Source organism: Anabrus simplex, chromosome 14, assembly GCF_040414725.1.
Source record: "Anabrus simplex isolate iqAnaSimp1 chromosome 14, ASM4041472v1, whole genome shotgun sequence".
Taxonomy (NCBI): Eukaryota; Metazoa; Arthropoda; class Insecta; order Orthoptera; family Tettigoniidae; genus Anabrus; species Anabrus simplex.
The window spans coordinates 75,796,618-75,822,821 of NC_090278.1; the positions used below are offsets into that span (position 1 = coordinate 75,796,618).

Here is a 26,204-nt window from a genome sequence, read left to right on the forward strand (position 1 = left end):
TTTCTTGGCTTAGGCAACCTAAACCGTATGTAAGAATGGATTATTTGTTAAGCTCTACAAATGAAGTAGTTGATGGTATATATCCATCTGTAAAAGGTAACTTTCAATGAGAGTTTGTGTGTTATAGTTTGCAATAATACAATTTCTACCTTAAAATTAGAAACCATATTTTAATATTAATAATGTAATCCTTATAAAATGCACCTACTACGGTGTCGTAGCAGGCGGAGAGGTGATACTCTGACGTGACGCGTCTCAGATGGCGGATGGGGGGGGGGCGTCCTCACCGGCTTGCCTGAGGACTTGAGCAAAATAGAATAGCTCTCGGGGACTAAACACACAACATCAAGAAATCCACTAGTGTCTGTTCTGGTATCCAGTGACTAGTGGTCTGCGTCTGTTCACCTAGTTGGTGCAGCAGTGAAATATGGCTTGATCTCAACAATCAAGTCTGTCATTACCATGATCTTTATAAAAGATCACCACAACCAACTTCAACTTGAAGTAATCATGATGGAACAAAAGAAAAGAACCTTAGGCCCCAGTCAACGCACTTGACTTTCCTGATCATCACATTCTGGGGGACCAGGATCATCATGAGAAGAGTCTGAGCTTCTCAAAATCTCTTCGCAAACACTACATTGGCACTCTCAATGCAAACACTCTTCAAACTTCGAAAACTAAAACAACTCGCAGACATGCTAGAAAAATTTCACATAAAAATTCTTGCCATTCAAGAGACGCGCTTCGTAGATGAACACCATTTCGACACGGAAAATCATAGGATTTACAAAGGTATACCTGCTGTCAGAAGAGGGACACCATTACTGTTTAGTACAGGATTTGCAGTACACAAATCAGTCGTGGATAACATCATTGACTTCAATTCCATATCAGAATGTATCTCCATATTCTCCTTCAAATCAGGTAATAAAGCTTACACAATTATCAATGCACATGCACTTTCAAATGACCATAACAGAAAGAAACCACAAGAAATTGAAGACTTCTGGAAGACATGGAAGAAGTAACCAACAACATACCAGAAAGACATGTGAAAATTTTAATGGGAGACTTCAATGCACGATTAGGTAAGGAGAGAAAATGCAGACATATAACAGGCCTGTACTCAGCACACATTCGCACAAACAAAAATGGGGAATACCTCATACAATATTGTCAACATTTTAACCTCAAAATTATGTCAATGCAATTTTAAAAGCCAAGATATAATATAATTTCGTGTGGCTATTTCTAGCCAAGTGCAGCCCTTTTAAGGCAGACCCTCCGATGAGGGTGGGCGGCATCTGCCATGTGTAGATAACTGCGTGTTATTGTGGTGGAGGATAGTGTTATGTGTGGTGTGTGACTTGCAGGGATGTTGGGGACAGCACAAACACCCAGCCGCCGGGCCACTGGAATTAACCAATTAAGGTTAAAATCCCCGACCCGGCCAGGAATCGAACCCGGGACCCTCTGAACCGAAGGCCAGTACGCTGATCATTCAGCCAACGAGTCGGACAAAAGCCAAGATGAAAACTTACAACATGGAAAGCACCCAACACGGTGTGGGGAGAATTCCAGATTGATGATGTGGCCATTTCCAAGAAAAATACGCAGGAAATTTTAAATGCCAGAATGCGTAAAGGATTCTTCGAGTCTGATCATTATTTATGACAAGTTAAGATTAGGCCAATCCCAAGACAGAAAAAGACAGCGCAAAACAAAATAGTCTAACCTGATCTGGAATACTTTAAGATAAGCAGGGATAAAATCGAAGAAATTCCTAGGCCTTCAACAGACACTTGGACAGATATTGCAAAGACAGTTCAGAAGGCAATGCGCTGGGGAGAACCTCCTCGAAAACAAAAACATAGATGGAACGTAATTTGTGATCAAGCCATTGAGAGAAGAAAACAAACAGAGGAGAAGTTCAACAGTAAGAGAACATCAGAAACATGGAAGGAATTCCACTTAGTTCAGAAACAATCATCAAAGGAAATCAGAAGAGAAAAATGAGCATACGACAATAACAGGCAAAAAGAAATTAAGATTTCAAGAGAAACAGCATAAGAAATTTTTACAGAACTATCAAAGAAAATATTAAGGACCATCAACTTCCTAGCCTCTGCTTCAGAAGAACAGATGAATTCCTGGAAACAAACATGAAAGAAAACTGAAAAATTCTCAAACATTATTTTGATAAACTTATTAATTGCAGGAAACCCACAGAAAAACACATTCCAAAAAACTATATCTAACCCTGATTCTAATCCACCCACAACAGAAGAGATAAAGGAAATCGTAAAACAAATGAAAAATAACATAGCAGCAGGGGAGGATGGTATTATTGCTGAGATCTGGAAGTTCCAAGAGGGAAACACCAAAAAACCATAAGATTATCACAGAAAGTTGGGTCACAGAGAAAGTGCCAGAGGAATGAAAATGTGCATTAATACATCCATTACATAAAAAGGGTGTTAAGTCGGATCGAAATAATTACAGAGGTATATCGTATAAAATTTTCTCTAAGGTGCTATTAAACAGGCTAGAATCACAAACAGATCCACAAATAGGGGAATACCAGGCAGGCTTCAGAAAAGGGAGATCATGCATCAAACAGATCTGGAACTTGAGAACACTTTTCAAAGTCAGACAAACAAAACACATTGTAGTTACCTTTGTGGACTTTAAAAAAGCATACGACTCCATAGACAGATGCTCTTTGGCATACTGGCAGAATATGGCATTGACAGAAAAACCGGAGCACTTATACAACAGACACTTACAGACACCACCTCCAAGATCAAGTTCATGGGAGAAATTTCGGAACCCTTCCAGATACACATAGGTGTCCTACAAGGAGACAGGCTCTCACCAAACTTGTTTAACATGGTGTTAGACAAAATTATCTAGCAGTGAGAGGAATAAGTTAAAAGAATACAGCTGGGAAGAACACGTGAAACAAAAACCATCATAAAATGTCTGGCATTTGCAGATGACATAGCCATACTCAGTAATAATACATAGGAGGCAAAGGAAGCGTTGGAATGCCTGCATGAAATAGCTGCCAAAACAGGTCTACAGATATCTTACGAGAAGACCCAATACATGGAACGACAGAACAACAATGTGCACACCATGCATACTGTATATGGATCCGTAAAGAGAGTCAAAAAATTTAAGTATTTACAGGAATACATACAAATAGGAGGATCAAACAAGGTGTCTAACATAGAACGAACGGAAAAACTCCAGAAAGAATACAAACTCGCATGGTCACATTATAATAAGAAAAGCATATCAAGACAGGCCAAACTTAGACACTACAATAAATAAATAAATAAATAAATAAATAAATAAATAAATAAATAAATAAATAAATAAATAAATAAATAAATCACTACTGATCTGCATTTAGGGCAGTCGCCCAGGTGGCAGATTCCCTATCTGTTGTTTTCCTAGCCTTTTCTTAAATGATTGCAAAGAAATTGGAAATTTATTGAACATCTCCCTTGGTAAGTTATTCCAATCCTTAACTCCCCTTCCTATAAACGAATATTTGCCCCAATTTGTCCTCTTGAATTCCAACTTTATCTTCATATTGTGATCTTTCCTACTTTTAAAGACACCACCCAAACTTATTCGTCTAATGATGTCCTCCCACGCCATCTCTCAACTGACAGCTCAGAACATACCACTTAGTCGAGCAGCTCGTCTCCTTTCTCCCAAGTCTTCCCAGCCCAAATTTTGCAACATTTTTGTAACGCTACTCTTTTGTTGGAAATCTCCCAGAACAAATCGAGCTGCTTTTCTTTGGATTTTTTCCGGTTCCTGAATCAAGTAATTCTGGTGAGGGTCCCATACACTGGAATCATACCCTGGTTCGGGTCTCGCCAGAGACAAGTATGCTCACTCTTTTACATCCTTACTACAACCCCTAAATACCCTCATAACCTCAAAAGTCTTATTACCAGAAGCATTGCAGGTGTCAGAAATGACCACAATTGGAGCATCAGGCATCATAGAGTAAAATTCTCAGAAAAATATTTGGACCAATATACAGAGATGGCATATGGATGAAACGACCTACCAAAGAGCTGTACCAACACACTGACAGACTCACAGACAAGATCAGGAAACTCAGACTAATTTTCTATGGGCACATACAGAGAATGAACAACAGACTTACAAAGAAAATCTTTGATGTAGTAAACAGTTCAAGCAAGAAAACAAATTGGTATAATGAAACAGAGGAAGTCTTAAGGCAGGTGGTAATCAACAGGCAAATGATAGGAGACAGAAAAGAATTTGGAAACAAAATTAATAGTAAATGAGAAGACAGGAACACTGCGGACAGAACAAAGGAAACGGGAGCACAGCCAAAGGATGAAGATATTTTGGGAAGAGGAGGAAGAAGGGAAAGAAGTGAAAATTGTGTCATCATGAGATATTTGAGTTCAAACACTGTCCATAAGGGCAAAAATGATATGAATGAATGAATGAATGAATAAATTGTTTACTCACCTCAAGTTTATCAACATAAATAAACCTTTACAATATATAATTCGCGGGAATAGTTCAAAAGTGCAGAGGGGCAACTGGGAAAGCCTTGGAAAAATGTTTCGCTGAGCTACGCACATACATTCATCAGAAAGAAAAACAAGGGTATCTTATAAGGCTGCTTCGTCATCAACATAATCAAGAATTCCTTCCAGTGAGGCGAGTACGATGTTTTAGAACAATGTGCCTCCATTTGTTATGGTCTTTGTATGCTTCTATCTGTACAGCATCCCTGGTTATCACTAGAAATTACAAACTGTTCCTGTACGGATCACGGGCGAGTTGCTAGCTATGAAATATATCAAACAAGTGTCAAGAATAAATTTACACAAGAATTTTCAGGTGTTACAGTGTCCTCCATATAATATGAAATGCAACACAAGAAACTGGTCTTAAGATTTAAAACATCTTAACTGGTTTTAAAACCCCTGAAAAAATAGGTCAGGAGAAAACTAATTATTAGTCAGGGCAAAATTAAAGAATGATTCTAAAATCCCTTGAAAAGTGGTACACTTCGAAGATCTCTTATTTAGAAAAGGTAATGAGGAATATATAATCATGGTTCATCACCAATATGAGCAAGGCAGATTTCTCTTTAAAAAAAAAAACAGTGGAATGTGAATAACCTAGCATCTGGTTACTGTCTCCAAGTACTAACTGCAATGTATTTGTGGAAATTTTGTTGAAGCCCTACAAGGCATCATACTTCTAGGTTAGGATCATTTCTTATGCTACAGTTAGTTTCTTGGAGTCAGATGCAGCTTCTCATTAGGTTCAATGGTTCACTGAACCTCCTGAAACTAAGAAGCCACTTACTTCCTAAGGGTAAAATCCAAGAGGATACTGGTGATTATTTGACTCTAGCCAGATACAGTAGTTCATTCTGCAGAGTGAACCAGAAATAAATGCAGAGATCGCCACAAAGTTAGACTCCTACACTTCCCTCCATTTACACACATTCGTAGCTAGAAGTCTGTGATTTTCGAAAAAATGGAAGTGGGGACACACAGCATGAGAGAATAGAGTACATGATATAGAATTCCAACCCTGTACATTGAACTACTTTATGAGAATAAAAAAAATAAAAATTCAGAATGTCCGAGTGTTGTTTTAATGTTGCCAATTCACTTTTGCCTTATCACTCAAAATGTCAAAATGAAAATCAGAATATAACGAAGACAGCTTATCTGATTTCATTCCTTTTCCTATCGTATTCTAAATTTTAGTTCTGAAACTGCTGTCCATGTACTCAGGCTGCGATAAATCATAGAGAATAGGAAAGTTACGAAGTAAATAAATAAGTTATTTGTCATTAATTTTTGTTCAGCAAAAATATTATTGGCAACGATACACGTTGTGGAATGGACACTGCACTAATACTGACCAAAAAAATGTATTCTAGATTGCGTATTGTAGATAAACGAGGTAATTCACCTAACCAATGCAATATAAAATTGTACCAGTACTTCAATTTAGTTTAATCACGGTATTAGTTTTGTCCTATTGATATTAGGTCGTCAGCCATAAGGTCTTAAAACACTTAAAATACAAATGGCCATACACATAAACAGATATAATGCTCGAAAATAGTTCTGATCTAATATTTAATACACACTAAAATAAGTCACTGTCTTGAGGATGTAACACGAAACTTGAAAATTCTCATGATGTGTTGGTATACTTCAACAAATATAAACCACTGTCTTCAAGATCTATAAATAATTTGTTCAACATGTGTATATAAACGCCAATGGTGAAAAATTAAGGTAGTGATTTTATGTTGTATTATCATATGGATGTATTGGTTAAATTCAAAGAAATAATATTATTCATCAATGATACTAATGAATTTTTACGGAACTGATTGGATGCAGCACCGACACTTCATGGATTTGTGTAAATAGACCTTTAAAGAGGGTGGGTGATGATTGACCAATATTTTTCATTTCCCCTTGTCCAGCTTCTGCCAGTTCGGGGTGTTGATGGTATACCATCACTCATTTTTAGGCTATTGTCATAATGGGGTTGCCACTCCCAAAGGCATTTTAGAGATACTGCCAGCAATTATTCAGGACGCCCCTTATATGGGGAAAAGATGTCCTTGCAGCCGCCCTAACATGAGAAACAAACGCTGCTGATGCAGTATACTTATACTATTTTCCTCGAGCACTGGGCTCCCTCTTCTGCAATCTCCACCGTTCTGAAGTCCATCTTCTCCGCTGTAGATTCTGTTGAGGTCTTCACTTATATCCCCGAGCTGGGACCCTTACCAGATGATACACAACGGGACAGTGTGCTCTGCGACTCACACAGGCAGTATTTTAAGAAAACTGTTCTCGCTAGCAGCTACAAGATTGCTTTCCTGTAGTAAAGATTTTTGTTCACTTGTGAAAACTGGTGTTGTTGCAAATATGTTTTATGTAGACTTGTTACAGTAAGACTCTAAAATGTGTTTTATAATGGTGGAAAACTGTGTTAGGTTTCCCCAGGAAACTAACTTTTCAGGTCCTCCATTACGAGAAAGGACCTTCTGAAATCAAGACTTTGGGTAGGCCACTTCTGCTTCTGAATGTTTCTCGGAACCAAACATGTACAGATAAATTGTTTTGTTGAGCATTCAAGCCTCAAATTCATTTTTGCTGCAAATATTCAGCAGTTACACCATTGACTTCCACATTTTTGACTTAGGTGAGTGAGTTTTATCGTTATGGTCCGAGTTCAAGTTTACGTTGAAGTTATCAATGGGAAAAATACTGTTATAATTTTTTTTTAAAAAAAGTATGTAAACCCCCACCATTCACCAAACTTAACGAGCTACCACTGCTGCTTAGAGTATAAAAAGGTACCCAAAATTTTGAACAGCTAAGTATAAAGCCCTAAAAATCTTAAAACCCTGATATTTTACACTTTTGTTTTAATGAGTTTCCAAATTCCTCTACATAAAATTCCACATCTTTTGTCATAACTGAAAAGGATAGCAGTCTTTTTTATGGTCTAATCAAGTCTATTGTAGTAAGACAATGCGTTGCCATCAATTGCCCTCCAAACGCAACCCCCCCCCCCACTCACAATCCATTTATGAATTAGAAAGGATCAATTAATGCCAACATCATTTGAAGCAGATTAATCTGAAAATTCAATTTTATGCATTCGATAATAAAACCAGCTCCGTAATGAACCAAGGGCAATTTTGCAGTTTTGGCAGAAGAGATAAAAGTTGAAAATGTCAAATTTCTGTCAGATTTGAAGGAAAAACTGCATTAACTCATACTGAATAACTTGTATGTGTAAGAGAATGTTTGTAAAGTAAAATAGCTCAAATAACTCACTCCTGCTTGGTTATACAGCTGGTAATTCACCACTTGGGAATAAAAGACATACTGTATGTGCATATACAACAGATAGAAAAACATGATGAAGCTTTACAACAGGACACAATATTCTGTATGAATGTATGGCAATTTATTAGGTGAAAGAAAAATTTAGTAAGTTTACAGAGACAACTACTTTTTTTGTGTAATGAGAGAAATGATTGAAGTTTGAGAAGTCAATCTTATGATTACACTGTAGCATCATTCTAAGGTATGATCAAGCCAAAGGATTGGGAAGGAAATGGTGGTGAAAAGGAGAAAGGTTTTCTCCCATTGTTAGGCTAAAAAAGAGAAACCAAGTCAAAGATGAGCAGTATGAAGATTCAAATACACTCGTCTCCCACTGACGTATGCTGGGGTCAAGACGTGGGCTTCCATTAGATTTAGCTTGCCACTTTTCGATGATTGGTTTAATGAACGACAAGCCTTAAGCGTTTTGAGCTGCAACTGACAGTTAACGGAGAAGCCTGCTCTGTTGTCAACGCTGCTTCACGAGCTACTGTCCTGGCCTCTGATACTGTCTAAAGTCCAGCTTTGTGGCTAAATGGATAGAATGCCCTCATACTGTTAATTTCCCTGGCTTGGGGAGTGGTGTTTATGACGTCATTCATTTCACCCTCATTAGGTCACTCCACCAAGCCTATACAAATGCCATGCACCATTATTTTTTTTTTTTTCTAGTTTCTTTACATTGCACCGACACAGATAGGTCTTATGGCGATGATGGGACAGGAAAGGGCTAGGAGTGGGAAGGAAGCAGCCGTGGCCTTAATTAAGGTACAGCCTCAGCATTTGCCTGGTGTGAAAATGGGAAACCACGGAAAACCATATTCAGGGCTGCCGACAGTGGGGTTCGAACCTACTATCTCCCGAATACTGGATACTGGCCGCGCTTAAGCGACTGCAGCTATCGAGCTCGGTCATTATTATTATCATCATCATAATAATTAACAGTATTAAATAAAAATTTTGAATTTTACAGACGATGTACACACTGTTGACTGTTTTATTAGCTTCCTCGGGAGATCAGTAGTGGTGTCCAACCCATGATCACGGGTTCGACTCCAACCAACAAAAAAAACCGGAAAGACTGCATTTCATTTTAGTAGATCTACTTATAAAAAGTAAACTAAATTTCTTATTACAGCAACCCCGCAGTGTAGAAGTGAACGGAAGTGAAATACTAGCACTTAGTTACATAATAAAGTCAGAAGTATGAGTTGTGGAAGTATATATGATAAGGAATGCACGATTGATAGTTAGCAGTGGTGATCTGATGGAGCAAAGCCTAGCACACCTATCTCCCCGGTTCTCGCATCTATCAGACCTACAGCATTATGCCGTTTGAGGTGCGTCGAGGAGAGAGGGACACAGAGCCTGAGCTGCAAGATTAGTCTCCGATGCTTTGTTCTCAGAAATATGTGCAACTTTTTTCTCATTGCTTTCAAGTTTTGTAAATAGAACAATGTGTCGATGCTTACATTATGATGTGCTTTAAATTTCAGTCGTTCTCATTTGAGGTTTAGGACTTCACCAATAGCCTTGGTAGACCTCAGTATACGCCACTGCAGTCAATGGGGACTCGTCTCATTCGCCTCTGCATTAATCCATTGACTGATTTACCACAGTTGGTGCTTTTCTTTCATAGATGGCAGGTAGGGATACTGTGACATTCAACTTTAAAGGGTTCATTAGTTTGATAACAGCGAGTCTATATCGATATGACAAAAGGCATAAAAAAGTAGTATCCTACAGTATACTCAAAATATCTACGGTTATTGCCTATATATTTTGCTTTTGAAAAGTTCAACTCCATAACTGAAGGTTCAGTGTAACAGCCTGGGTCTTGGGTTTTATTCCCGATCAGACTCCCTGTGGCTCGGCGGGGGGGGGGGATGTTCGTGTTAGTCTTAATGCACACAACACATTACACAACACTACCAGAGCCATACAATTGTAAACACATCCCTCCAAACAGATGTTGAAGTCAGGAATGGCACCTGGCCATAAAACTGGGCAAAAATAAAGAAATTATATTTTGAGTTTCAAAGAGCGATGTAACTGAATTATGTTTATTTCATCCACTACTGGAAGTTTACCATGAAATCTGCACTACCTTGTATGAAAATGCTGTTTTAACCCTTTGGCACTCAGCCTATATACAGGAGTTTGCTCGAAAACACTCAGACTCATTTCTGTCATTTTCCAAACCGACTTACAAAAAATCAACACGTAAAGAGTTTAACACACATTAAAATAAAATAAATCACACTAATACAGGAAACTATGAGCATTTCAGAAATGAACATACCTAGAACGTATTGTTATTGGTAAAGCCAGAAAAAATTATTAAATTTTGAAAAGAAATTTTAAAAAATAATTTTTGATTTTCAATGGCTGAAAAATCAGACATTATTGCGTATTCCTTCTTTACTCTTAGACGTGAAAGAAAGAACATTTATTTCTGATTAATTTGATATCAATATGATGTGTGTGCTGCAATTCATTCATGAAGCATGGCACATAGTTATTCACTGTCCATGTAACGGTCATCGATGTCAGGTCCTCGCGGTCCGATGCACGGTGAGCAGCTGTGACTGTGTCATTTCCCACATAATGCGAATCACTTTCGGCAAAAGAAGGTCATTATTACTGTCTAAACCATCTGAAAATTCAAGGTTATCGGCCTCATTCGGCCTTGAATATGGCTTAGCCATTACGATAAAAAGATGACGCAAGCACGTGCAACAACAGAGTTATGAAATGGAGTAAAATTATAGTTTGCGAAGTACAGCGAACACACGATATACCAAAGAAACGAAATATACTCTTAACTAAACTCATATCAAGGTCAAATTGTTGTATTCATAAGCCAACCAAAACAGATCCACGCAATTAACAACTTCAAATAACCACAACATAAACATTCACGGTCAACAGTTCTCATTTGTCGAAAATAAATATATTTTGTAGGGCTGGTGGATATATCTGTAGAGTAAAACGCAAATTCAACGTTTTAAGGTACCGTCACGATCAACTGTTACGATTTAACAGCCACGGAAATGACGAAAATGCCTAAATAGGACAGAGCCGATGTATCGGCGCCGTGAGTGTTTTCGCCATAACCTCTCGCGCCGATAGATCGGCGCGCTGAGTGCGAAAGGGTTAACTAAGGCATAATTCAGGGTGATAATAATAATTTGCATGGCCTCAGCAACCATGTGCAAGCATTTGATGCCAATAAAATTACCTGTGTGTCAATGTCTCATTTTGTTTTCCTCTTATCAGATGGCAGAGAAACAATCCACGCCAAAAATTAATTTTGTCGCATAAACACCAAATGCATCATCAGAATCTCATGACATACTGACACTTTCGGTGGCTGAATGAACAGATAATCACAATCTACGAATTTGATAAACCTGGCATTTTATCAGAACAGACTTTACAGCTGTTTTAGGATATAGTACGAATTCTTCAGAATGTCATATGTCACGAGAATCTGCAGCTATCTATTTACGCAATATGAAACTCCTTAATTTAATGGGACTGAGGGCAATGAAATTGACGAAAACACTAAATTATTTTCTAGTTTATAAATAACAATTTTTATTCTTCTCTAATTTCCGAGATTCCAGTTTGGTGGTCACCATGAGTCTGCATAAGGGTCATATTCCGAAATTGCAAAATTCAAAGTCGTTCAGCTTGAAAAGGAGTCTAATAAATACAAACTCAAAGCTGATACTTCACTGTTTGAGAGGGCCACATTCTCAACGTTAAATTTAACTAAAGATATTGTAGATATTGTAGTTATTAAAATTTATGGCTCTAAGAAGCTGATAGAATTTAGAACAAACACACACAGCAGTAATTATGCACATGTTTTAGGATTGTTACAGGTAATGTGTTATCTGAAGAAATCATTCACAAAACACAAAGGTGAATTTTAGAAATTTAGTCACGAGATACTGAGCCAAGGTTAACATCTGGTTACAGCTTTATAACATAAAATATACACTGTTTAAATCCACACACCATTCCCTAAATTAAAACAAATATTTTCAGGTACATAAAACAAACTGTTATGAAGGAACATGCACATCAGTACTACAGACATTAGACAACAGGTATTGCCATCAGTTACAAAAAAAAAAAAAAAGTCTATTTAATCCTTTGAATACATAACCTTATAACTGTTTGTATGATTCACCCTGAGTTCTTAATATCTTACATTTGGCAGTGAAAAAACCCCATAACTTTTTGCTAGGTATAGAATAAAATCACCAGAGAAAGTCTAAAAATTCAAATAAAATTTTACCAACAGAGATCTCAAGTCTGCAAAGTTTCTCTACATAACATTCTTCAAATCATTACCTACATTTACCAGCTCAAATAAAAATATTTTCTGGATGAAAATTTAAATACAATATAATATAAATCCACTTATCTCAGGCTCCTGTGAACCACGAAAATGACAAGTTGGCTGAACAGAGACTAGGAACAGGATCTACCGGACAATGCCACTGTTGAAGTTTTGTGTTTGGAAGACAGTGACAAAAGTGTTGAACATATTTTTCACATAGGTTACCTATACAGCCATGGCCGAAACAGAAAAACAAGAGGGTCCATGGCATGCAATATGCTTTGGTAGAGACCGTAGCGCAACACAGCAACAAGTAAGAAGGTTAACAAACTAACAACAAACATTACAAAAACATTTTGCAAAGAAGGTTTAACTTGATTTTAAAAAGGTTATTTTAAGTACTGTACATACAATTTAAACAAGTTGAGTTAGTTAAATATTTGCTTCATGTTAAAATCACTAATATTCTCATTTATAACCTAAAGCAACGATTTCTTTCATGTTCCAACTTGTCAGAGTTCTCTTCCTATCTGGGGCACATGCAGTCCCAATTACCTGTGATAACTGAAGTTTGATATTTTGCAAACCACTATATAAAGATTATCTGTACAGGGAAGACATCTTGGAGTACAAAGAAATATTACACAGCCTCTTTTGATGTCTGTCCATCGTCTTTATTAAGAGACTGATCCATAGGGAAAGCAATAAATATGTATTCTAACAGGCAAAGAACCTCCCCCACCCACTGGACTTCAACAGCAACTATATATGCATCAAAATAATTTCATAATCACCTCTTAAGCTTGAGTGAACCAGGTTTAAATTTCAGAAAATAATCAACTGCACAAAAATTGGCCGTCACAGATGACTTTCTTTCAAAATCCTCGTGTTTGAAATAGGATTAACATATTATGTAGGTGGTAGGATTACAAATATCTCTTCAACCGCAATTCAAGAATATAATCTCATTTTGAGAATGTATAAAATTAAATATTTCTTGGCAGCTAATTTTTGTAGTTTTGAGTATACACCATCATCAATAATTAGCAGAGATTCTTATACTAAGTTTAATAAAACACAATATTTATAAAAATTGCAAAATTAAAATTTTATTTTACTACAAAAAGTAATTAAGAAAATTCCTACATGATTTTAAAGGTAAAAACTATGAACGTCAATATAACATCCCTAAGAGAAAACAATGAGAATGAGTACAATAAACATTTACCTATGTTCAGTAGTTTAAACGATTTCTCAATCCCCTGGTCGAAAAACTAAACTAAAAATACAATAAATTCAAAGCAATATTTGTTTAAGTTTGTCTATGTTCTTTTATACAGGTCGCACCTACCAAAGTGGCAAGTACTCACAGAAGGGAGCGATGAAGTTTATCTGCAGCAATACTGTTTGAGAAGAAGGCTAATTTGAAGACCAAATACAGTTCCTGTTTACAGGCTGCTTAAGCACGAGAGTGCAAGTTTGGTGGGTTTGGAACATATTGTTCAATACCGTAATTAGAGGTAAGATACATGATAATTACGAGGAAGATCACCAGTATGAACACTTAGATGAATCTTAATTAAGATGGAACAGCTAAGTTACAAATGAACATGTTAGGTGGAACAGTGTGAATGAAGAGACTTGCCTGTAAAATGCACGAGAAGAGAGAAGACTCACCACTATGATAAAAACTTAGCATTCAACGCCTTCAAAGTGTAACATGTAGAAGCAAAGAGGTCACCATGCAAGGTGTAAATAGAGGGTTATGAAGTTGCTTAGTTTAGAGTAATTAAAGAGAACTTTAGCACCAAGTAATGGACAATTTTATTGAATTTTACTTTACAATTAGATTGTCCATTATTCAGATTTAATCGAAGATTTGAGAGCCCAGGATTCTTTTAACAGGATATCTCAATGTGTCAATGTCAACGAGCCAGCAACCAGAGAGGGATTCAAAACTAATATTTACAACAAAATTGACACACTATAGCTCAAAACTCCCCATAAAGTTAAGATGTTCTTAAAAAAAAAAGTCTTGGGAAGGAACTGAAACAGTAGTCATATGAAGGACATAAGTTTTCATTAGTAGTGTGCACACATTTCCACAGCAGGCATGTAATGTTTATGGTAGAAATACTGAGTATTTAGACCATTCAAATCCGTGCGTGACTTCTGCATCACACTGTAATTTCAGGAATAAGGATCAGTGATAATGGCTACGGTAACAATGATAATAATAAGTTGAAAAATAATTACGCAAAAATCGTATTAATATAATTTAGAATATACTTATGAATTTTGGAACCTGAGACAGGAAACTGGATTGAGATGTGGGTGTGGCCAATTCAGATACTATATGAATAACCTTGCAGCAATACAGAATAAAGTAATTAACACAACACATCTTATAACTCCAGAACTCGAACCAGAAACAAAAGTGATACTTGAGAATGAGGAAATCACACACATTACGAGCTGAAAACATAGGTGCAGCAAGGACAGGGCGATGGAAAAATGCCATTTAATTCATAATTTTCTCCCCCTAGCAAGTAGTCCGTACGAGAGGAATTTCAACTCTTATATACATCAGCTACGATCATAATGCAAAGAGTCAAAAGACTGTCTAAGAAACTTTGGAATACAGAAAATGGTGTTTTAAAGAAATCTTAAGAGCCGAAGATGAATTCTTCAGAGGTATATGAGGTGTTACCCCGAACTGCTGAGAATTATATACTGCATGAACAAGTCGCAGCATCAAGTTCTGACATTACGTGCCTCTTGGTGCAGGGTTCGACCATTAGCCTGTGCTAATGGGCGTCCTCGCAAGTGCGTGCATTTCGGAGTTCCAGCGTTTTTCCTTTCACAGCGTTCTTGTGCTTCTAAAAATACTGACATGGCTGATGTTAAGGACATAGAATCTGCGTTAAATATTGCTGCAGACTCTATAAAAATATGGCTGTAACCCACTGATGACCAAGCTTTAGGCCAAGCAAGAACATTGGTTTAAGTATTTGAAGGAAGACCCAGAATCTGTGGAAGATGACAAACATTCAGGTTGATCATCATATACAATTCCCAAAATGATTACTAAAGTTTTATTAATATACTTTGAGACGACTGAAGGAAGATGCAAGTGTGGAACAGTGGGGACTTGTTACATTAGGGTGTGTACAAGCACACTGTCATGTTCATTGCGAGGAACTTCCTGACAAAAGAACATGGCAACTGTTCTGCATCCCCTCCGACGCCTGACCTGACCCCCTGAGACTTCTACCTTTTCCCTATAATGAAACTCTTGTTGAAAGGGTGGCAATCTGACTTAATCGAAGTGGATCTCCAGGAGGTGCCGAGTATACAGAAGCCAGAAGACTTCTGCAAGTGCTTCCAATAATGGGAAAAATCATTATATTCAAGTCCCGGTTTGAAGATGAAGGATGGTTGATATTAGTCATTTATAAGCATTTACGCTCTTACGAGCAAACCCTTTGTAATCCACCTCATATACGAGCTGAATTTACATCCAGGAGGAGGGAACCACACGAGTACACTATATGAAAGGCAGGTTTCCCTAGGACTATTCAAGGCTGTTAATTGGACGATCAACTGGATATTGTTGATCACATTATTTGATACTTGCTTCATTACCTTACTGAAGTGGTTCGTGCTACTATTAAATACAATATATCCTTATAAAAATGTATGGACAATTTTATAAGTGTTCACCAAAACCCAAACACGTAACTTCTAATATGACGTCCTCTTTTCAGCTGAAGAATACAATTTCAAGAATGTTCCAGACAAGCTGTTTAAAATTATATTTAGCTTTTCACATAAAATGCAACAACAGCTTCTTGATTTATGAACAAAATATACATCAGTATGAATGATCTAATACACTACGCAATATATTGGTTGATATATCAAGAAGGGAATGTTTACAGCAATATGCATGAAAGACAGCTTCAGAACAGTTTTCTATAACCTTCATTCAACTAGATTTTAAAAAATGCATACAAAATGAATAAAAAACCAGTAGAAAATTAGACGAAGTGATTACAAATATTATAAGCTGTATACTTGGAGGGGTCACTCAGATTCAACTTGAACATTACACCATGCTGCAAATCTACTGAGATTCAGGGCCGATTCAAACTTCAGTAATCAACAAGATATTTGCTTCCCTAACATATCAGAGCCAACAGAGCAGCACATGTTAATCACGAGAGAATTATTCAGAACTCTTTAAACAAGATACGTGAGCGTGTGTTCAATTTGGGAATAATGTGAGCAATCCCTTTCCCGAGTGCAAATGCTCTGGTGTTCAGTGTGAATCCTGAATTTCAAGTACATATTCCATTCAAGGCCAAGTCTGTGAAAAATAGTTAAAAAAAAAGTATTAAAGTATAAACGTATTAAAAGTATTAAAAAGTAAAAAAGTATTACCTGAAAACTTATGCTATTAATCCTAACATTTGTTCTGTAGAGTACTCCATTGAAGTGTGATAGAGGTACATGGTTTTTAAAACAATATCGAACAAAGTGGTACAGTAGTCTCTCTCTAGCCTGACACATCTACAGATCTGCCAGATTGTTGGAGCAAATGAAAAACATTTTTTTAAGTTTTATTGAAAAAATAATTAATACTGCTTACTGCTAACAGTACATACAAAAAGGAAAACTATACATATTAATTGAAAAGGGCATCCTTTACATCAATAGACTTATCCTGAAAAATTAAATAGTTTGCCCCCCTTTGCTTTTAAAGACAACTGTCATGTGACGGGGCTTGTCTTACTACAGAGAGACTAGTATAATTGTTATCATCTTGAACCATTCTCAGCCACGGGCTGGTTGTCTGCTTGTATATGAATACTGTGAGGAAAAATGAAACACTGACAATGTAAGTTCCTTTACTCAGCAGATATAAGAGAAACAGACGGGCCGTGAAAGCACCAACGTTAATAACAGATAGTTTATTTTTTCTGAAGATGGCAAACTGAACAACTGGAAAGTTCACAACAAAATACTGCAGTTTATTTTCATGAATGTCAACTCATTTCTATACTCTACTATTCTAATAACTCTTTTACCTAATTTCATGATAAAATTGTAAAAACCTACATTGCTTCCATTTCAAGGAATGTTATATATACAATAATAGTTAGAGCATTCATAAATCTGTGCATCTTAGCTACAAATTATATAGATCAGAACTGGATAAAGATAATCTCTTCCCTTTGTAAGAGTTTTCTAGAAATAACCAACTTGGAAATAACTATACAAAAGGCTTTCATACAAAACAACCAAACCTGAAGTATTTTTATCCCTTCACAATTATGTAACTACGATTCACTTAAAATTCTGGATAGATTCCATCAATACACGAGAACAAAGAGCTTCTCAAATTCTCTAACAGAATTCAACTGCAATATAACAAGTTTAAATATACATGCAACAGATTCCCATTACTGTCTTCTAGGATACTTGTCATTTACAGCTTCAAAAATTTCACACCTTTTACCTTGCTCTGAAGCCAAAGTCCTGCACCTGCATTTTATTCTTATTTACAGAAGAAAGAAAAAATATAACAAAGTATTTACAGCAAAAGTGACTAAATATTTGTAGAGGATTTTCACTGCCAAATATTTTATATCAAAATCAAGGATGATCATCTCCTTCATAAAAGTCAAAGACATTAAAAACAATTTCTGCTACTCAAAGGATTAAATTACAGGATGAATACTCGTGAAAATAAAATACGGATAAACACTGAACAGTATTACCCAGAGCAAGAATCGTATCACATGCTTTTAACGTTTAAGATTATCAAAGAAACTACTCGGATACTGAATTAAGTTAATGCAAACACAGCATTGCAGTGTTCTTAACTCTTCGTGACTGCATCCATCATCAGAACTGGAATGAAGTGAGGCCCCACAGCTGAAACACAACCAAAAAAACCGAACACGCTTAGTTACTTCGTTTTACAGTACATTTGTATTAAAAGATTGAAGTTTTAAAATGTGAGAACACGCACACATTACAGAAAGCAGTTTAAAAAGAAGGGGCCTCCAAATGGCTTGCCTGATCAAAAAAATATATGCTAGGAATTCTTGCCATTGATAAAACATCTTCATTACATGACTAGCACTACTTGAGAGCAAGCAAAATATCACAGGCTCTGGCTGTGATGTTCTGTAACCCAGCCATCTCTTGACAGCTCACATAGGGCTTAACAGTGAGGAAATGCAATAAGGAATGCATGAAGCCAAGAGATCCAAATCTTGATACACAGAGTTATCTACATCAAGGCCGAGATTAAAGCATTGGCGCAAGTGCGGTAACAGGTATAACTTGAAAACCATATTCTCTCACCCATGGGTAACTAATGTACATATTAAGCTCGGATATTATTTTATGATTATTATTATTTTACGATCGTGATTATTATTATTATTATTATTATTATTTCTTGTATGTTTAGCAGAGAAGTGTTACATCTATTTAGTATTACTATTATTTACGTAGTCGAATGATCATATTATGTGTGAGGTTATGTCATGGAACATATGTTGTACATAGACATTGATATCAGTTCCGTTAACGTAAATACCAGTAAATTAGTATTATGTGATTTATTCTTACCTGTATATATAAATTGCAATCCATAATTGTGAAACACACTATAACTTTCAGAATGGTATAGGCGCTAGGAATGTTTGAGAATATTCTGTACACTATTTTCATGTATGGGACACTGGAATATTCAAGAAGGTAGTTTTTTTTTGGTAACGTATCTTTATATATATCGGGCCAGATTTCCAGAGAGAGACTATCTTGACGGTGAAGTCAGTTACTGTTGAGTTACTAGGGTTGCCATAATTGTCTGCCACAAAACCGGGACAAATACATATTAGCAAATAAGCTCAAATGCAGGCTAGTACTTGGCATACTTTTTGCTTACTGGAGGACGCAAAACTTACGGAATTCCTGTGCTTCACTGTACCTACGCGTCTTTCCCCCCCCCATGTGCAATCAAAAAATAGCAACTGGCTTTCATCGCACCGACACAGATAGGTCTTATGGCGACGATGGGATACGAAAGGGCTAGCAGTGGGAGGAAGCGTCCATGATAGCCCGATCATTTGCCTGGTGTAAAAATGGGAAACCACAGAAAACCATCTTCAGAGCTGCCGACAGTGTGGTTTGAACCTACCATCTCCCGGATGCAAGCTCACAGCTGCACGGACCTAACTGCATGGCCAACTTGCCCGGTGACATGTTTACCTTCTGTGTTATAAGAGAGAATTGTTCATAACCTTTGTTATTGAGACGGTGCAACCCTCTATCCTGCATGCTGCTGCTATCTAGCGACTAAATCCTGAAACTACTATCAAGCCTTAAGAACGCACAGTGGAATGTCCTGCAAGAAGGCACCCGCTCTTGTAGGAAGTCAGTGTGCGCTCTTAAGGGAGAACTGGTTTAAGCTTCGTCTTATGCTTTAACATTTCATTTTTCACAGTTAAAATGTCTTATAAGAGAAAGTCAAACCGAAAGCTTACTGAAGCTGTTTTGAATGATTGCTGGGAAAGACTAAAGAAGACAGTAAAAGGAAAATAGCTGAATCACTTTGAGTAAATGAATCAACATTACAGAAAAGACTTAAAGCTGTAAGTACACACTTGAGGTTAAAAGGAGTTGATTAAAATTTGTATCTGCTTTATTTTATCTCTTAAATGTTCGCATTTCGTAGGAATTTCACCAATCCGTTGTATTTTCAGGGCACTGTTCCAACATCTCTCGGAAGAATGAAGCCAACGTTCAGCCCCGATCACGAGCAGATAAGAATAGAGCATGTGAAGAACTTGCATGCTAGGTTTTATGGCACAACAAGGAGGCAGCTAATGCAGATTGCGTTTCAATTCGCAAAGAGCAACAACACTGCCAACAATTTCAATGAGAATAGAAAAATAGCTGGGAAAAACTGGGTCTATGAGTTTTGCAAGTGAAACTACCTCACATTTCGCGTTCCCGAGAAGTGCAGTCGAGGTAGAGCCATAGGGTTCTATAAAGTCCAATGCTGGAGATTTTTTAGTAATTTGAAGACTGTAATAGAAGAGAAACTTCCCCCTCCCCAAAGGACATTCAACATGGATGAGAGTGCCATTTCCACTGACCCTAACTGCATCCTAAAGTTATTTAGCTAAAAGGAAAGCAGCATGTTCCAAAGGTTGTTTCAGCTGTAAGGGGTCAAACAGTGACAGTTGTGTGTTGTGCTTTTTTTTCCACTGGTATTTTCATTCCTCCTGCCATGCCATCACCCCCCCACCCCACCCCCCGAAAGAGAATTAATGTTCGATTGTACCAAGACACCCCAGAAGGGACCTTCCCAGTGATGTCAGACTTGGGGTACATGAATTACAGAACTCTTTCTCGACCGGTTGAAACACTTTGAACAATTTGTTAAACCAAGTGAAGATCCCCTTCTGCTTATTATGGACAACCATGTTTCGCACTGTAGTTGGGATGCAGTTATTTTCTGTATGGACAAGTTCATTACATTACTCACTTCCTCCACATGCTAGTCACATGCTGCAATCCCAATGACCTATGAGGCGAACTGCTACTTGTCGCTATGCTGCCTGTTTACATAATGTAATGTAAATGACATAGCAAGTGTAAGTGAACAGTTTAGACACAAAGAAATATTTTAACAATTTCAAGATTAATGTATAATATGTTTTGTTGATGACTTAGTACACATGTATGAAGTCCAAGGATTTAATTTGATATTTTGGCACCGCTGAAGAAGAGAGTAATAGCTCTCGAAACATGTACAGTAGATAATTATAATAAAACGTATTGCCCAGGCGCAAAAGTGTGTCATAGAAACTCCGGTTAAGTGTGCACAAGTAGAGGACCTACTGCACACTCTTTCAGGCATATGCCTCCAAGAGCGTGCATATCTCATATTTTAAATTTTATATTATTTCTTGTGTTTGATCATTTGTGTTTTGCTAATATGTACAGTATGTAGTGTCCAAGTTATCAGTAAATGCTTTTGTGCAAACTCTGTTATTTTATGATTTCTTTCTCATGTTATGATGGTCCTAACCCTATCCGTTTACTATGATCCACACCAATTCATTCGAGGTAAAGCTTTCATCGAGCCTTCACGAATGATGTTGAGGTTAAATGTCTAATACAGCGCAGACAGCCACAGAGGCTAGAGATACAGTATGGCAGATCAAGCACGAGTCCCCAGCATTCTTCGGTTTGAATTACTTATATTAATGACAATCAGTTCTTGCTTATTATTCTGACTGAAATCATTTGAGGAATTATATTTTGGACATTGTGCATGTAGGATAGCATTGTGCTATGACCTGGCTAACTACTTTGATGTCCCTGCGCAGGTGTTCTGTAGTAGCATCAACCAATAAATATTAACATGAGCATGTGCTCATGTTTACAGCACGACTGGTTTTCTGGCTGATGGTAGTATAGGGACATGATGCATGTTAGTGAAACAGAGAAGGATTAATTACCATTACAGATGGCAAAGTCCTTTATTTTATTTTGTAAAGATATCAGCATGCCCTGGAGCAATGATAGACCCGTTTCAAGTCACATGTTCAGTTTTTTTTCGCTAGCATTCGGGAACTTTAGACCAGAGAAAGGCTGCTGTATGCTTACCTTCACATCACTTCATATTGTACAGTATTTGAGTGACTGGCATCCACTTTCTGAAATGCTGTTTAAAGCATTGTCACCTAATTCTATTATGGTAGACTACACTTGTATGTCGCACATACATTGGTATTGCCCATAAGTTCTATGAGTTTTAAAACTATTTCTATTTCACTCGAAAAGTACGAATCTTCCTATAACCGCGTACAATAGCAAAGAAACTTAGCTGATTCCTGAACCATGTTCGAATGCCGTCAGTTCAGATCGTGTCACTTCAGTTAAGTGAATGCTTTAGCTTGCACAGTAACGCAGTCAAAAGCTCATTATCAGTTTAGCAGCCTGTAGGGTCTTGATACTGTCATCAAAGATTACCTCATACCTCTATGAGCATGTTTGGTAGCGTGAACAACCTGGAAGCTATTTTCAAACATACTCTTTGGTGTTCTCAGCTTCAGGTGTGACCGAGTTGTGATTAGCATCGTGAGATTCATGAGCAGTGAATGTGGGTGAAAGAACGAACATTACGATTGCTGAAAAATGATATTTTGTGTATAGTGAAGGAAAGTGGCAACATGAAACGAGATGAACTGATAAGAAATTAGGATTGCTCTGTCTACCTTAAATACGATAGCAGCTAAGGCTGCGGAACTTGAAGAAAGCATGAATTAGGTGGTATGACAAATAAGCGGACCCGCATTCAGGGCGGAAAATATAAACGCCTGGAAAATTGTTTATTACAATGGTTCAGGCAACGAAGGGCAGAAGGCGTTCCAATCAGCGGACCAAAGCTTTGCGAAAAGGCAAGTGAATTAGCGATAAGACTTGGTATACAAGATTTTAGTGATTTGTAGGACTGGCTACACAAATTTAAGGTTAGCGACTGTATTGCCAGCCATAATGTGTATGGGGAAAGCAAAAGTGTCTATGCCAAGACTGCAAGATTGGACAGAATATCGTTTGAAAGAACTGACATCTCGATTCGCTCGAAGGACATTTTCAACGTGGACGAGACAGGCCTCCTTTTTAATTTAGTCTGGGCGTCCAATGGCATTCAAACGAGAAAAATGTCACGGCGGGAAACAAAGCAAACTAAGTGTAACAGTTCTGTGTGTGAAAATAATGATGGAAGTGAAAACACGCCTCCAATGACAACCAGCAAATTTTCCAAGCTGCGTTGTTTTAGAAACGTTGCTACGTTCCCCACGAAATACACCAACAATAAGAAATCCCGGGTCACTACGAAAGTTTTTGAAAACTGGCTTTGAAGCGTGGATGTCAAAATGGGGGCGAAAGGTCATAAGATCTTATTAAGTTTGTGGATTGATGCCCAGCACATTCTTGTATTACTTATCTGAAGAACATGACTGTGGAATTTTTCCTGTGAATTGCAAGAGTGAGCTGCAGCCGTTCGATCTTGGAGTGTTACGCAACTTTAAGTTGAGTTATCATGGTGCAGCTCGCAATCAGCTATGTAAACACCGGAAAGCACGGAATGAAATCAACATATTAAAGGAAAGATTTCTCTTATTTATTTCCTCGTTTTGTTAGTTTATTCATGTTTATGTGAAATATTTGCCCGAGATTTTCGTACAGTATCATGTTTTAAGGGCCATTTCACAGTAGTGGGCAGGAATCTGCTAGCAGTCACTCGCGCTTGTGAAAGATCATTTTTAATGGAGCTCTTCACTCTCAGCTACTCTGTCTCGGCGACCAACCTTGAAGTAGTTTACTCCCGCTACCGACAATCGCAACCCCGACTGGGTACAGCTGGTAAACCATCGCCGTGTACTGGGGGTCTTTGCATTCTTTAAGTGTGCTCCGTTCAGAACTCTCGTCGGGGTCATTGTGCATATCATGTTCCTTCACGTTATGGATTCTGCTTCAATATACTATAAACGGTAAAAAATACAATTATGTTCAGTGTGAATGATGTCTGGTTCCTTGGCTAAATGTTCAGTCTACTGGCCTACGTTTTGAGAGCCGTGTTCCGATTCCCAGTGGGCCCGGAAATTTTAACTGTGTACGGTATGGTTTATGTTTGTCCCCACACTCTTCATATTCATACATCACACTGCCAAACACTACAGAAACACGCAATAGTGAACGCATCGCTCCACAGACGGTTGGCTTCACGAAGGGCATTCGGACGTAAAACAGGGCCAGATTCACATGGACAACACAGTTCGCACCCCACCACTGTGGGAAACGCGGTAGAAAAAAGAAATATTCAGTATGATATATCTAGACAAATGGACCAAATAAACACGGAACATTTCATTATACAAATTATACAACGAAACGGAACTTTAAATGTGACGAATGTAGCAATAGAGTTAAGAGAAATGTATGATTACTATCTCAGTTCAACTACCTCAAAGTTGAGGCTGATTTTTTTTTAAAGCCAATTTTGCTTTTCTCAACTTGGTCCATTCCTGTAATATTTTCTTTCACATTTTCAAACAGCTTATCAAAAGGTTTCTTTGACATTCTGAAGCAACTAATAAGCTTAGTCATCACATAAATTATAAAATAATTTATAGGAAAGTCCTTTTTCCAAACGATCTTTCAACATAGGATGTGAATGAAACCTACGACGCTCTGTTTCCTTCTTTCTTTTCGGCAATTACAAGAGGCAAGAAGATGAAAACTGGCCGTAGACCAGGAAAGGCATCTAAGTTGCGCGGCGGGCTACCACTCAGCGATACGGAATTCATATGAGCTACTCTGTAGCCGATTCCGGTCACCTGGTGTGAAGCAGCCCTGAAGACACGATTCTCCGATTTGTTATAATAATTTTGTGTCTTCAAATTAAAAACAATAAATTAATATATACTATTCTCTTTTCTTTTGACAGGCAATGCATTACATTGCAGCATCATGGCACCTTGTTTCAGAACTTACAGTTCGAAATTGTTCCGAAAAGCTGGATTTGGAGCTAGTTATGATGATTGTAATATCATCTATGATAATGACGGCGAATGGAGGAAACTACAAGAGGAGGCATCATTCTAAGATTTCATAAATATTTATGCTCATCACTGCAGAAGCCATGACTATCTCCGAGATTGCTGAAGACGCACAAAGGAGGTTAAGTGAGGACTGTAATCACGACAACAATGACACCAAAGAGCCGCAACATACTTCAGTGAAAACTTCAATAATGCTGTCAATGCTCTATGGACAACATTTTGTGATGCACCATAACGTTTCTGAGGAAATAATGGCCGAATTGTACGGGTTTGAGGCTACTGTTCATGCCGTGGCCACAGCCAACAAACCGAGGTAACTGACTATTTTATTCCTTAAAGTGACTCTTTTCCCTCTCTTTGTATTAAAAAAAAATCTGGATGCATTTCTTTTGTGTTTATATTGTTTTGTATTGCCATATATACCTTGGAATATTACTCAGCTCCACACTTAAAGGATTTCATTCAAGCGTTTTTTTTCTTTTTTTTTTTTTTTTTTCTTTCTTCCCTTCAGTCCCCTGGAAAATGTGTAAATGAAGTTTTACAGTACTTCCAAAAGCAGAATAATTTTCATACCAACCTTTAGGCATATTTTGTTCAGTCTCCCAAAACTTGAGTAGGGTCCATGTTATCCATTATACTGCTTTGGTTTGCTATCTCTCTGCCCTGGAAACGAGAACATGAAAAACGGTTAGTTAAGAAAACATTTCCAGATAAATCAATGTAGAACTTCAATAACACCAAAAAAAGAGAAACAAGAAATTCGTGATTACATTTTTGGACATCAAAAATGTCGAAAGGGAAACTATAGACATCCTACTAGAAATGGGTCAAGATAAAAAGACAAAAGAACTCATTAAACAGATGGTGACTGGTACATCTTCCTGGGTCAATTTCAGAGGGAAACTTTTGGGGTTCAAACAGGGATCAGAAAGACAGATGGGCCATCTCCCCTTCTATTCATCTGTTTTCTTGACAATGCGATTGGTGTGTGGCACCAAAAAATGCAAGGTACAGTAAAACCTCATTAAAATGTTTCTGCGGGGGTCAAGGAAAAGAAGAACTTGTTAAGCGAGAAAACGTATTACTGAATACACTAATAATTATACAACAGGGATATGCAATACAAGATAAGATTTTTTCCAGATACGAGGGTATTTAAACATATTAAAAATTATTTAAAATAGCATTATGGTTGAATTCACGTTGACAATGAAGGTTTTATCTTTTTATTCATCTAACATGTTTCGA

The 26,204-nt window shown here is 37.3% G+C and overlaps 1 protein-coding gene across 1 annotated transcript in view; it reads right to left on the minus strand.

Annotated features, from left to right (window-relative positions):
• Positions 1 to 15,151: 15,151 nt before the first annotated feature.
• Positions 15,152 to 26,204, minus strand: part of Nup358 (Nucleoporin 358kD) — a 343,965-nt gene continuing 332,912 nt past the window's right edge. The window contains exons 32-33 of the mRNA XM_067157834.2: positions 25,534 to 25,619; positions 15,152 to 18,237 (exon numbers count right to left, since the gene is read on the minus strand). Coding sequence (XP_067013935.2) covers positions 25,551 to 25,619 — 69 coding nt within the window. The 3' untranslated portion in view covers positions 15,152 to 18,237; positions 25,534 to 25,550. The remainder of the gene's footprint in view (positions 18,238 to 25,533; positions 25,620 to 26,204) is intronic.